At 35.4% G+C, this 14,478-nt stretch overlaps 1 protein-coding gene across 1 annotated transcript; it reads right to left on the bottom strand.

Moving 5' to 3' along the window:
- Nucleotides 1-88: 88 nt before the first annotated feature.
- LOC114530690 (angiopoietin-1 receptor-like) lies at nt 89-13,037 on the bottom strand. Its single transcript, XM_028552301.1, has 19 exons — nt 12,679-13,037; nt 7,341-7,475; nt 7,057-7,245; nt 6,486-6,797; nt 6,316-6,412; nt 5,608-5,863; nt 5,349-5,394; nt 4,936-5,211; nt 4,692-4,808; nt 4,354-4,451; nt 3,862-4,105; nt 3,617-3,727; nt 3,242-3,429; nt 3,026-3,148; nt 2,676-2,746; nt 2,564-2,604; nt 2,381-2,477; nt 1,683-1,788; nt 89-1,482 (listed from the first exon to the last, which is right to left on the bottom strand). The coding sequence occupies exons 1-19, from the start codon at nt 12,734-12,736 to the stop codon at nt 1,417-1,419; spliced, it is 2,631 nt and encodes an 876-aa protein (XP_028408102.1). The 5' UTR covers nt 12,737-13,037; the 3' UTR covers nt 89-1,416.
- Between the last annotated feature and the right edge of the window lie 1,441 nt (nt 13,038-14,478).

The raw sequence follows: 14,478 nt of genomic DNA on the forward strand, positions 1-14,478 counted from the left end.
GCTGCAACGAGTACGGCTTAGGCCTGTACGGAAGGGGGGGGGGGATTGGAGGAGTGTTGCGACCCCTCAGTTCGTTATTCCTATATTTATAGAAATTTATAGAGGTTTTTAATTTAATTTTTTTCGAATACCTTTTTTCTTACTTTCAGAATTAAATAGAACGATTGAGCAAAATAAGCGAATTGCACAAATACTTAATATAAAATATAAAAAGATGAGACGCATCCAGTAGGTTCAAAACATCGCATCAATCAGCCAAAATGCAGGATCCGCACCTGGATCTGTTCACGCAATCAGTCCAGTTTTGTCGCAAGTTTGTGTTGGATCCAAAGTATTATAATCGGATACACAATCTGACAATTAGATCCAACACAATTGGAGTCGGACGTTTGGACGTTCATTGGTTTAAAATAAGATTTCAAAACAACGTGACAAATGAAGAATAGAAAGCATACAAATTTCAAATTCCTGAAACAGCATAGTCAATCTCCTTAATAATCCTATTTTTATACATTACAACTGCAATTTTGCCTATCACCAATGCACAGCTACCATGAGGTTTCTCTAAGTACTGTTACCAACATATGTTAACCAATAATATATACGTTTTCCTAGCTAAAATGGCCTAAAGGTACGTTTCCTCTCAGTTTGTCAGACCGTCATTCAGATGCATTAATGATATAATCAGTCTCAGTGGAAAAAATACGACAAACGTCAGACAAATCTTTGTGCAAACGTATCTTTAGATGATCTATACAGCTGACCGAGGCCTGCGCGTCCTTAAAATGCAAGTTTATGCACAATTTTACTTTTGGTAAAATACATAGTATTTAGCTCGGTATTTGGGTTTAGGTTTACGGTAGTCCATAATTAGCACTACTATTTGTAAGTAAGTCATTAGTTCTTAACACACTATTTGAAAATTATGGTTATTCCCTTAAGGCCTTGTTACACGGTGCGATTTTTCCTGCAACTTGCAATGCAATTCTTCTTTTGAGAGATGTAAATTTGGCAACAACCAAACTTTTGTTATTCATACATTCCATGGCCAGTCCATGGCGTTTCTTACACCAGACTCTTCACTAATTTACATCTCTTAAACGTAGAAGTGCATTACAAGTTGCAAGAAAAATTGCAGCGTGTACATGGCCTTTAGATATAAACAAAAAATATGGAACGAAAGAGAACCTTGTCGTAAGAGAATCCATGCGTCTTTCAATGTATAAAAAGATGCCCTCCAATCAGATTTAATTAGCCTCAGTATAATTTCTTTAAGTTAAATTTCACGAAATAATCCCGAGCACGAGGTATATCTTTAGTATTCCCAACCAGACTCGTGCTGACAAGTATATGGTCGCCGTGGCGTAGCGTGGATAAACCCACGCGTCATTGATTCTGCGTTTTGATAACCGCAACTCAGCATTTGTCATCATCCAGTTTTGAAAACAGCTCACCATCGTACTTTGCAATATTTATATGATCCTAAACAAATATCTTTATAGTTAAATTGCACTTGAAGATGGTAAATAATGTAGATAAATTAAAAGGGGAAGTAGTGGAGAAGTTGGTTTCAATGTTTTTGCTGAAGTGTTGTGCATTTTGGAAGTTTTTTCTCCTATAAAATGATGTTTTTTAATTTTAAAATTACAATCTGTGTAATTGTAATATAGACTAAAGCCTACCTGGTGTTTGTTCATTAGTGTCAAGGTTCTCATAACTTTCACCAACTTTTCAAAATCTGGTCGCTCGCTAGGATCGTTTTTCCAACAATCTAACATTACTGAATATCTGTAAGACAAATGAAGTGAGATAAACTATAAAAGCTTTACTTAAGTGTAAATTAGCGCAAATTTTTGTCAGCAAGATAGATAGCGAGGATTTTGCTTTCGAATTATCTTTGAGCAATATATGCATAAGGAGAAAAAGCTCGATTTGTCAAATTTGTCATAAATATGTATAGCCAACTTAAGTCAAGAAAAGAGTTTGTTTAAAATTTTTTTTTTCGACTTATATTTGCCGATAAAAATATCACCACAGCTTTCAATCGAATTATTGCTCGTCATATTTATGATAGGAAGAAACCGTCATGCTCTATGACAGGCACGAACCCAAACTGAATTGTGGGACGTTGAATTAAACATTAGCGTATCGTCGTATGCTTTATATAATTCGGGTATTAGGCAATACCTGATGATGAATTGACATTATGAACACTTGAAACCTCGTGCTCATTTGAAACCTCGAGCATAAACAAATTAGGTTTCAGCGACACAAATGTTATACGCGGAAATATAGTATATATAGGTATCTTTAATACGATTTAGTTTCGTAGCAATATGCAGTACTCATAAAGAAATTTAGCTAATTTATATATACTTACAAAGCTTCACTGACATGGTCAGGACAAGGCATTCGATAATCCTCTTTTAGCATATCTAGTAACCAATGTTCATCTTTCCCAACATATGGAGAGCCACCTTCACAAGACGAACATTAATGACAGAATAGGAATTAGGAATACGTCAGGGATTGAAATTTAATGACAAGAACTGCAAAAACATACCCACTGTAGCAATTTCATACAAAAGTATTCCATAACTCCACCTTTATAACAATGGAAATTCGATTATACATTTTTTAATTCGAACTTTTCAAAGCAACAAAAAAATACTTACACATCACTTTGAGTTGTTCTCACTTTATCCATCACAACTTCAATAGCAGCCCACTTCACTAACAGACGATCCTTCAATTACCAAATTATTCATATTGGATTATTTAGAGAATAATCGCTTTGGAAGCAATTGACAGGTTAAGTAGAACTCTTTACAAACAATTGAAACCCATGAATCCATGATAGTTTGAATTAATGTTATTGATAAAGCACGTCAAGTTTTTGTACTGCCATATTGATTTTTTAGACCGAGTTGGTTTTGGTATAGTAATAATAGTATACTGTCTAAATGATAAAGAACTTTAACAGGATCTTATCCACGGTGTCATTCCTTTTGGTTATTCCTCATACCTTTCTCCTAGTAGCATAAGTATCTTTGTCAAAGACCATTGGATGTTCACCGATTCTTGTTAGTTTACAAAGACCTTGCCGCCCTACCAAAACATTTCTGGCTGCCAGATCACCATGCGTAACCTACAGATATGTAAATTTCAACACATGGTATGGTATGGTGTTGTGTGATTTATTTGGAGATTACGATCTATATAAAGAAATAGGGTTACTCACTTTGTGACGTTCTAAATGTGCCATTGCTGATGCTATTTGCTCGGCAAATGACATAAGCTCAGCTGAGCCTAAATCATTCACACGCGATTTCTCTGCCTTATAATGTTCATCATGTAGTCCACGACTTGTTCTCATATATCCTAACAGGTCTCCATATGGTACATATTCCATGATTATTGTCGTCGGATCTGTCAACGAAAGCAAAATTATTTCAGTTTTAATGGGAGCTAGATAGAGAATATCAATGGTATGTAATCCAAACTGATTTTTACTTCGTATCTCGTTCGATAAGATAGAATGACATTTTAACACATTTTTGGCCTTGCTAGGAAAGAATATTTTCCTTAATCAATTACTTCAGCTTTGAAAGATTACCATGTTTTGTAATACATCCCAGCAAATTAGTTACACCATCATGTACAGGTAGCCTTTTCATCACTTCAATAATTGATAAAAATTCTGCCTTTAAACTTTCGCTTGGTTCGTCTATATATTATAATAAGATCAACGTTAAAAAAACTGTAGCTTTGGACTATATTAAAGTATCGCACTGTTACATTAGAATCGTCAATTGCATTATTCTGAAGTCCACTGAACTCTTCGTTTATTGAACCACTTACCTTTTAATATTCTTAGCATGACTGATCCATCCTCATTATCACCTTTTTGGGACCTTACCGAACCTTTGCATGTTTTTCCAAAATGATCATGTTCAATTTCTTTGATAATGCTAATATGGTCTTTAGAACACTCCCATTCAGTTGAAGGATCGGTTGATGATTCTGCGTTGCTGTTTAACGGTTTTGCTCGAATTGGTTTCAAATCCTTCTCGTTAACAGCGTCCCCATTTTCTTTTCTTTCGATCTAAGATATGATAGACGGTTTTGTATATTAATATCCTCCAACAGTAACTGATCTAATTCACGACATACTAATTTGCATTCATATGATACATAAACTGAACTGAAGACCAACTGTATCTTTCATCCACGTGTCAATTATAATATAATTATGGACAAATCAGCGATAATTGCAACAGGTCAAATGTTAATAAACACCATATATAGTTCAATATTATAAGACGGTAAAATGATAACTATGATTTGACTAACCAGGGCGATGTTCTCTTCATCTATTTTCCTACTTGAACCATTTTTCGATTGATGTGGCTCTGCTGCATATTCAGTTGTCATACTTTTCTTTAAGAATCCTGACGATGCGGGGTAAGATACATATATAATCACCATGCATGGTGTTTGTGACGTGAAAGTGACATAGGGGTTTACATAACTAATAAGAGTTTCGGTTCGTCAAATTGATTACGAAATCGTTATATATGTATGCTGCTATACTATAAGATTGATATAAAAAGATCTGAGACATGCACTATCTTGCGGCACTCCAATAAAACAGACAGTTACTTTGTGCATCCTTAAATGCATGGACAAACCTTGTTTCTGTCTTTTTCTTCTTCTCAGACAACAGAAAACTGCCATAACTAAGATAATTAACAGAACAACTGACCCAACAGCAATTATAATAATCAGAACCTGCATCGATGATTCACCTACAAAAGATTAATGTATATCCATAATTTAGGTCCATAATCAGCTGTAAATGTAACGTCCTCGCTACATTTCCAATTTAACTTAGTGTATAAACTACAAAATTTGAAGGATGTTTTGCAAATTTACCTTCACGAGCAACTGTTTGTAACTCCATTCCTTCCGGCTCTGTAAAACATTTTGACGCTTTCGTACAAACATATAGATACGCCTTGTACTTTTTTCCTTTCTCCAAATTTTCCACTTTATACGGAACGTCTTCCACTTTTTTATCAAAAATGATTTTTTCTCCTTGTTTAACCACCAATTTGTAAAAAAATTTTTTAGATTTGACTCCGCTCCAAGCAAATATCAACCATTTTTTCGATACCTCGATTACAGCAAGTTTTGGAACTCCTGGTAATTCTAGCGAAAAATATATTTCTCTGTTGTCATTTATACGATTTCTCAATCGTCTCATTGAAAGCCTACTCGCAAATTTTAAAATACAGGGCATAAAATACAGTGCTCTGTACAGGAACATGCAGATTCGTGACACTCACTTGTTGTAGCCACAATGAATTTTGGTTTTCCGTAGATGATTGTATCCTAAACGTTGTGGGAAACATGAAATTATTCCAGTGACTCTAACGACAGTAATAAAAAGGCAAATCTCGGCGTTTTCAGGAAAACACTTTGTTGCATAATTCCCTGAATCATAGTTCAATCAAGCACGCAAAATATTATGGGAATGACATATTGTAACGATGTACGAAAATGCTTCAAATATTTAATCCTATTACCTCCATCTTTGTGAGTTACCTTGTCATTGAAATCTTTGGCCAAAGCTCTTACGTATATTCTATATTTTGTTAAAGGCTCCAGTTTCTTATTATTGTGATACTCATACCACTTATTATCGCCCAGAGTAAATTCACCGGGTAACTCGTTTCCATTGAAGTGTGCTGCTATATAAATATGTTTGTTTTTCAGTGAATTATTGCCATAGACATTCGGTAATGCTATGGGGGTACTCGTTACTTTGTCGCTGATCATTTCAACAAATATCTGATAAGCTCTAAAAATGAAGACAAAATTGTACTGAGAATTAGGAGTTGTCTGGAGTTAATATCACCCTCCTCCTCACGATCAGTGGTCTGAGACGAATATGAAAGCTGAACAAATGTCAGTAAGGATAGTGTTCATTGCCTTGGGACGATAAAGGTGTCGCTGGTTTATTGTAAAGCTTTATGGCCAGAAAAAGTCATATGTAATGATGTATCTTAAATAATCATCCATTGTTTTTATGCGTTCGTCACATGCACGAGAAGCAAAACAGACATTGATTGTAATTGATATGTTTACGTAATTGTAGCAGCTTTTTCAGGCGTGCATGATTTTTTCGACATGAATTCAATGCAGGAAATATCGTTGCCGGCCAATGATTTTGTGATGTTGTTCTATATTAAGTGTTATGTCACAATAATCAAACTGAATTACAAAAATATATTTTATTATTTTTATACTCACAAAATTTCTTGCTTGTTTAATGGCGAAGGGAAAAATTTTAAAGAGATGTTTTGATTCGTTACAGGACCATCCAATGATATCTCTGGAGGTTGTGGGTCTAACAGCAGAAACAATTTAAAAAATTATTTATAGCAGTTGTGTACTCTGCTATTAAACTTGTTTTTCCTTACCAATGGCTTTCGTCTTCTCGATAACGGGTTCTGAGGCTGCTCCGACTCCATACCTGTTCTTTGCAGATACAGAAATTGAGTAAGCCGTTATCTGATTCAAGCCTGTTAGCTCATATTCATAATTGGCAGTAATATTTTCTTTGGCGGTGACGTTGATAGATCGTTGACTTTTCTGATGATCAGCATTAAAAAGCAGAATGTACGACTCTATAGGTACACCATTTGGTACTCTCGTAACCGCTCTCCAATTTACCAAAATACTCGAGCTGCTGGTCACTTTTGAAGTGTAAATCACTGGAGCCATTGGTTTTACTGACAGATAAAATGTATAGAAATCAGTGGACAATAGAAAAGTGGTTGACTCTAACCAGTTCAGCACTGGGCTAAGTTCAAGTCATCGAGGTACATAATTCCGTAACATTACAGTTGCATATATTTAATAACCTATCATAAAGGAAATGTTATTTTTTAAAACTAGTGAGTAGTGTTTTGGCCAATCTGGTTTAGTACGAAATCTTGATGTTAAAAATCTAATAATTCGACATTGGTGATATCATGAAAACATACTTACCATCAATACGTACAAGGATTTTTTTTCGACCCATACCATTTTTGTTCTTTGCCAGACATTCATACCTCTTTGTCATTATCTCCTTTTGAACCGCACACCTCAAACAAACAACGCTTTTGATTGTTAGGACACTTTTAGTTTTTGTTGACGTCAGATTAGTTGATTCAATTACTGCGCCACTTTTTTCGTCTAAACAAAATTTGTATAAAATGTTTTGTATAATTTGTTTTGTTTTGTTTTGATCTATTTTATTAATATGTTGGTCTGTGTTTTTCTTTTTCTACCTAATGTTTCTCTTCTTGCTCTCCAGGTGATCGTTGGCTGTGGTGATCCAGTTGATGTACAAGAAATCGTTATTTGTGAACCATAATATGCGTAGATTTCCGGGTTGCTGGTTTCAACTGTCAGAGTCGTGTCAGCTATCAGAAGAAAAAATACATGCATACATGTTTTATGCAGGAAGAAGGTAGTGAAAATCTTTAGGCGGATTCTCTAATTGTGCTCAACATTCCTTCCAATAAGGATAAAGTGGATTATATAATTTTACATTATAGAAACCAAAATTATGCTTAATATAACAAGAGTGCACTCTTGACTCAAATGCAAGACAGTCCATTCATATATTTTACAAGGATACAGTATTGTTTCTCATGCATGCAATTACGGAAAGTCATACTGCGCTATTTTCATGCAGCAGTTTTTAGAGTACTTACTCGTGCATATACAAACGATCAAACACAGAAAGGTCGACACAGACCGAATGCGATGCAACCTCGTACCCAGGGTTTTATTACCTACGCTAAATTTGGAATCTATAGACGCCACAGTGGCACAGCAGTCCGTGCCTGGTCTTTCTATTGGTAGCCTGAGAACTAATAATACAATTATATTGGGCACGCTACCAATTCTATAGCCGTGCCAATAAAGTGACTGTGGTGTAAACTGGCTGCACGCATTATTCTCCTTTTACCAGGGCCACAAAAGATACTTTTGTTCGATTGGTTCGTTGAAGTATATGAAAAAGCATACAACGGACTAATTCTATTTTGAACCCAAGATTAGACAGAACAGAACACAAATATTTTAATAGAGATATTTCGAGTTTTTTGGTATCGTTGTCATACTAGACTAAATGCACTTGTAAACCAGAGCTTCTTATGATCTATATATATACAGAGAAATGACGCCAGTTTTTTCCACTGTTGCTTCTTTTAGGAAAGCAGGCAGCGGTACAAGTGTGGAGTAATTTTAATGTTACTTGTGTTTTATAGAGGAACAAGAGGCATGATTGTCTGGCACGACAAACAGTAGATTTCCTTTAAAGTTTTTATCTCATTTCTGTATCAGCAGATGTTCGCACGCCTATAGTTCTATAAATATATTTCGTCTGACTTTGACATTGATCTGAGTCGAAATGTCATCGAGAATTATACTGAATAGAGTCCTGCTATTGTTTTTCCAACTAAAGAAATCGTAGTGGATTTTAGGATTACTTAAATATGTACAGAAATATGTGAGTTTTTATTGCGTATGCCATGTCGTTTCGAGATTTTTATTTAGCATTTGCCTCGCTTTCGTTTTTCTCGTTTGCCCCGACTTCCGGATCCCGTGCCGCGTGTCTTAATTTTATGTGCCGTATTTTGCGATATCAAGCTGTTATTTAGGACCGGGCATTTGGGTTTTCGTAGTCGTCTGTTAAGAAGTTGTAGGAATTGTATAGATTAGTTTGATTTTGAAGTGTTTGAAATATGAGTGAGGATTCTTATCAAAGCATTCGTATCTTCGTAGCTATTCCTAGCAGTGTTTTAACGATGAGAAATCTGACAACCGAATGCACTGGCTAATCTTTGATTACTTCTAGTAGAGTAGAACAAGTAGAACAAGTAGAACAAGTAGAACAAGTAGAACTATTTAACCTACTTCTTGTTCGGCCTACCGTCCAAGTAAGAAACTGGCGCGACTTGACTTCAGGAAACGACTAATTAGCATTTCTCGCGCTCGCAAATATCCGCCATTTTTGGAGTGTTTTCAATTTGCCTAAACATGTTTAATTCTGACCAGGTTGAAAGAAATTTTTTGGAATGAATTTAAAACAATTATGAAACTGACATGAATAATCGCTGTTGCGTGGATGGTCTTACGCTCGCAAGATTAAAGTATGCCCAGGAATGCAGATATTTGTCATCGTGAAAAAGGTTTATTAAGCGACTAATGCAAACCCATAATTCATGTCTGTCAGTCGCTTAGTCCTCTTTTTTTTCGAAAAACGTCTGTTTGTACAATGGTTATTTTGTGAGCAATCATCAAATAGTCAAAAATATTTCTTGCACAACAGATTAAGATTGTTGATAATGAACTTGCAAACTACGATAAGCACAATCCGGACGATTGGGGACAAATAAAAGTGTGATTGAACTGGTTATATCATATATTCCTTAATCCTTATATTAAAAATCCTCTTGTTGCAAAACATAGCTACACTTTAATTACGTCTAAATGACCGACTATTATAAAATAAGCTGCATGCTTTTTTACTGCTGTGTATATGAACCGTAATTACAAAAATGCTTTTTAATTTCATTTGGTTTTAGGCTATTGTTATCCCACTTAAACTTCTATTCGACTGGAATAGGATCATGAGGTCAAGGAGTGGAAAGGGAATAAACAGGGAGAAAAGCCGGAATCCTTGCAAAAGCCGCGATACTGTATCACCGGAATAAATATATAATTGCAAGCTTCATGCATGCACGACCCGGCCTTTTTATAAGTTGGAAGGAAAAAAAAACATAATCTTTAACCAGGATTAAGAGAACAAAGAATTTTAAAACCGGAATGAAAACACTTGGAAGCTTTTTATAATTTAGACGAATTAAGAGAAGCTAAAAACCAGGGATACGAAAAATTGGAATCATCAAAGGCAAAGCCCGAAAGAGCGAATTTTTTTAAAAAACTGTATTAATGCTAAAACCTTTATGTATTCAAAATCCAGGTTATTCCGGGTTCTATTACTACAAATACGGATCTTTTTCTAGTTTCGTTCCTCGATTCCTTGTAACTTAAACACAAATAATGACCATGTAAGCAATTAATGAACGTGCTACCTACCACCAACATGAACATGCATCGCCAGACAATTTCATTTATTCTTGAAATTACAAATATTCTTTGAAAATACGCAAATCCCACGATATATGTATGCAATTTCTGGCGTCAGTCTTAGACGGCATAAAATGCGAGTTCATTCATTAAAATGTCTTGTATGAATGATTGCATATTCATGCAAAATGCATTATCAAAGGGCCGCGCGCGAAGGAGAGATTATAATGTATAAGTACTAAGTCTAAGAGTTGTCAGTAATTATCCAGTCCCATTACATAAACAATAAATCAATTTCTTGGACAAGCTCTTTCGCCAATATCCATAGATTTTACTTGATGATAGACGAAACAGATAAACACATTGTTATAAAAATTGGTGGAAAATTTTGTCGGAAATGTATATAGACAAAGTAAGCGTTCTCCTCTTTTTTGTTCACCTCTTACGGGCTTTTCTTTGCATGAGGATTTTCTATTCAAAGAATTCTCAGAATGAATCTCTGACTCTATTTTCACTTTTCTGAGAAATCTTCTATCATCTTTCGAATACATAGGCCTGCGTTGCGATGGATATGTTATTTCTGGACCAGGCATGCGATGAGCCACGCGTGCATGGCCAATTCTAATTCTGTCCTTGCATGTGATTCATTTAATCCGAATTGCTCGTTATTCGATCTATTTTTTCTCTTGGCAAAGCATTTAATCGGCCATATTGCTATCTCACCTAAGTTGTGTCATCCCAGTAGAATTTAGTTATCCATCAACTTATTATTATTCTTTATGATAAAATAAACAATTTCCATACGTAGGTATGGAGATGAAATAAAACTAGGAGAGGCGGACTCTTTGATTACTATATCATTCGTGACAATTATTTAAATTAGCCAAACAAATCTCTCAGTCCAATCACTTGAAATGTAGTTACGCACTCCGAGTTAACTGCGACTTAACTAGTCAAAAGGGAAGTTAAAAAATACTTATAAGAGTTTTAAATATCTGCATGGTCCTGGTTGATTGCCAACTTGACGAAACCCTTGAGCATAATTACCGTAAACCGTGTAATCAATCAATGTTTGAATTGGGAATGAGTATGACTATGACTTGTCAAACCGTGGTGACCTGGGTGAACCAAGTTCGCCTAGCAATTTGCTATACCAATCGTTATCTTTCTTTTCACATACATTAATCAAAGAAATATATATTAATAAGCTTTCTTCATGTTTAGTCAACAAGATTTAATAAGATCAGGGAAACCAAACCCTGTTTTCTAATCAGATTATATCTGCTGACAATGCACATCCAGGAAACAAAACATTCCTTACCGGATAACATATTTAACACAGTAACAGGAAACAACTGCTATTCAGAACATACAATGATAATAGTTAGAACAAATTTGCCTTAATTTCGCTTGCCTTGATTTCCCGACAAAGAGTTTCATGACATTTATTCATCCATGATCTTTCTGAAGCAAGAATTATTGAATTATTGGCATATTATGAGTACATAACATGCATCTTAAGTGGTCGGAATTGCATGTTCTCATATCTTAGAAAACGTTTTGTTAATATGATAAGATTTATTTTACACGCACGAAGCACAATTCTTTGGGCTAAGGTAATGCATCACTCAGGTATAGTCATGCCCAGTTTCAAGTTTCAAATGTAGTTTAGCCTTTAATACTATTCTATCCCATAAAAGCTGATTTTCTTGTTTGTTTTGTTTGTCGCGCAAGAAAAGTTATCTCGATTCTGGCAATTCGCATTCCATATTCAAAACATAGTTCATCCTCTGAGTCTTCTTTTTTCTACAATCAAGCCCAGGCTAGATTCATCACTTCCTACGTTATTAGTCCGTTCGTCACGATCAAAATGGGATCTATCAGCGTCCCGCGGACCGTAACAATTCACAAATTAAATATTGGTTCGATACGCTCGTCTCTCACTGTATACCATTGCTAGCCTAACAGGTTATCAGTTTATCAAGAAGTAATAAGACGCAATTAATTAACTGGCTTTGATATGTCTGACTACCAGACCTAGCTAAGGATACTTAAAATTGCGTATACATATATCCAGAAATGGCATGAACGGAGTGCTTATTACTAACAATTTCCTGGTATGGTGCAAAAATACTGAAAAATAGAAAGCATATTACTGACAGTTGCGGAATTTCGCATGCGCATTTGAATCTTGACAGGCACTCGTGCATTTTCATAATATGCGTATAATATGGCATCATTTAGGCGCGCGCGTTTATTACTATGCATTGTGTAATGATACATGCACTCAGGAAAACCAATTGAAACAGTTGAGAGCAATAATTCCTAAGAATATTTCTACCAGACAGGTATGTTTATTTTGTCTTATTATGTAATAACAAACGGTATACAATTATGTAATCTACAGCTGCGTAAAGATATAGCATTTGCCTAAAATTGTTTCAAAAACGAAAGTTTTGTTGATGAATAATGTTTCATAAAAAACATGAATTGAAGTTTCTAACTCACGGTATAAGATTTACTTACCTATGACGATGCCTAAACCAGCCACAGCAACCGCAGCTAAATATACACATCTCATCATTGTCACCTTATTTTTACTAATATATCAAATATATTCTCAAAAACAGCCGTATTCTCTTGTTGGAGAACAAATCTTGAAACACCCTTTGAGCCTGTCGCAACTGAATGCCAATTTTGGTCTGATCTTGTCCTAATCGTTAGATAATGTCATCAAATGAGCCAATTAGAGTGAAGAGAAGGTAAACAGGTTTACAAACGTGTAGGTCTTGGTAACAAAAGTTTTCTTTAGAAAAAACGGTGTGAATTGTGTGCTAAATCTTTCTTTACACTTTTCCCATGGTCCAAGACGAGTACGAGTTCTTTTGAAGATAAATAGATTTATATTCAGTAATTGACGTGTAAAATGACTCCGGAAAGGTCTTAATTTATTCGCGCCACATTCTTGCCAATCTTGTGAAGATTATTGAATCAGGAAATTATTTAATACCTGGGTTTTGTCCAAAGTTAAAAAGCATCAGAAAATCAGCCTTTGCAAAGTTGGTCTGCAGCGGGAAATTAATCGCTATTCTTCCGTGAAACCAGACTAAGGATTGATTACACTTACATGGTAATCCGGCAAATGTATGATTATCATATAACGATCTTCTTATATTTCTCCATGCTCATGTGTGCCGAGATTCAATGATTCATTTGACGAGGGAAAAATACAAACAGTTCTGTTAATCTCATCATTGCAAATATTCTAAAATACTTAATCAGATCACTGGCTTTCCAGATTATACATCTGCGCGATAATTAAGAATTCATGTATCCCTAACTATTTTTTATATTTCCGAAATATTTGTTTAACTATTTTTTTGTCATTGTCACCACTTAAGAAACCGCACATTATACCAGCGAAACTAGCCAATAAAGAATAGCTTGAAAGGTCTATGACAATATGATAACAAATGATTGCTTATTTTATATTGTTATCTTGTCTGTTAATCTTCGTGCAAATACATTTTAATACGATTACAACATGCCAGAATTCATGACTTTATTTGCTATAATGCTGAATTTTTTGCCAAAACCTTCTAGAAAATGGTTCGAAAACATATATGTATGTTTTTCGTACAGTTTTATATGTCAATGAGGCAAAGAGATGCATGCACCATCTCTTCTTCAGCTCCGGCTAAAAAGCAGAGTTATTCCTCATTGCTAATAGAATATCCCTGTCATTGACCGATACAAGCTCCCTAGGTAGATAACTCAGTCCTTCCCGGCTCCCGCCGTTTACCAACAAACTGCCGCTCGTTTTGCGCGTTAGTTCATCGGTGGATTAGTTTGATTATCGCTCGGTGAACGTCAGTCAGAGTCGCGTCAGAGGAATTTTGGGGAGTTTCCTTGCGTGCTCGCTCTGTTTAACCACTGATCTATGTGAAAAGCCTGTAGTGTTCCTATATTTTATTTTATTTAAAGCGCCTGGGAACGAGGATGTGCGTGACGAGAAGAGTGACGTCTGGTTTAGGACTGGATCTGGGTCTTGTCATTTTCGTTCCCGAGGCCATGCTGAGTTTTTCTTCTCAACTAATCCTTACCAACCCTTCCTATACTGCTACTTCATTCTCTATTTTCAGGTGATCTAGGGAGAAGTAGCTGTTTTGTCCTATAATTATACTACATCTACAAACTATATCGTCTACGATATTTATTGCCAATCAAAAATCATTTCGCATACTGAGTAACTTCCGGTCAAAGTCAACTTCCATCGCATGCGGCATCACAGTTTCGGTTTCGAAACCTCTCCATTTGCATCTCTTG

Source organism: Dendronephthya gigantea, unplaced genomic scaffold (assembly GCF_004324835.1).
Source record: "Dendronephthya gigantea isolate DGI-Jeju-01 unplaced genomic scaffold, DenGig_1.0 000001F, whole genome shotgun sequence".
NCBI lineage: Eukaryota > Metazoa > Cnidaria > Anthozoa > Malacalcyonacea > Nephtheidae > Dendronephthya > Dendronephthya gigantea.

Coding starts and splice junctions, on each gene's coding strand:
- LOC114530690 (XM_028552301.1), bottom strand. CDS start 12,736: ATGATGAGATGTGTATATTTAGCTGCGGTTGCTGTGGCTGGTTTAGGC. Junction 7,246..7,340: donor AGCAAGAAGAGAAACATTAG/GTAGAAAAAGAA, acceptor AATTTTGTTTAG/ACGAAAAAAGTGGCGCAGTA. Junction 2,605..2,675: donor AGAACAACTCAAAGTGATGT/GTAAGTATTTTT, acceptor ATTGTTATAAAG/GTGGAGTTATGGAATACTTT.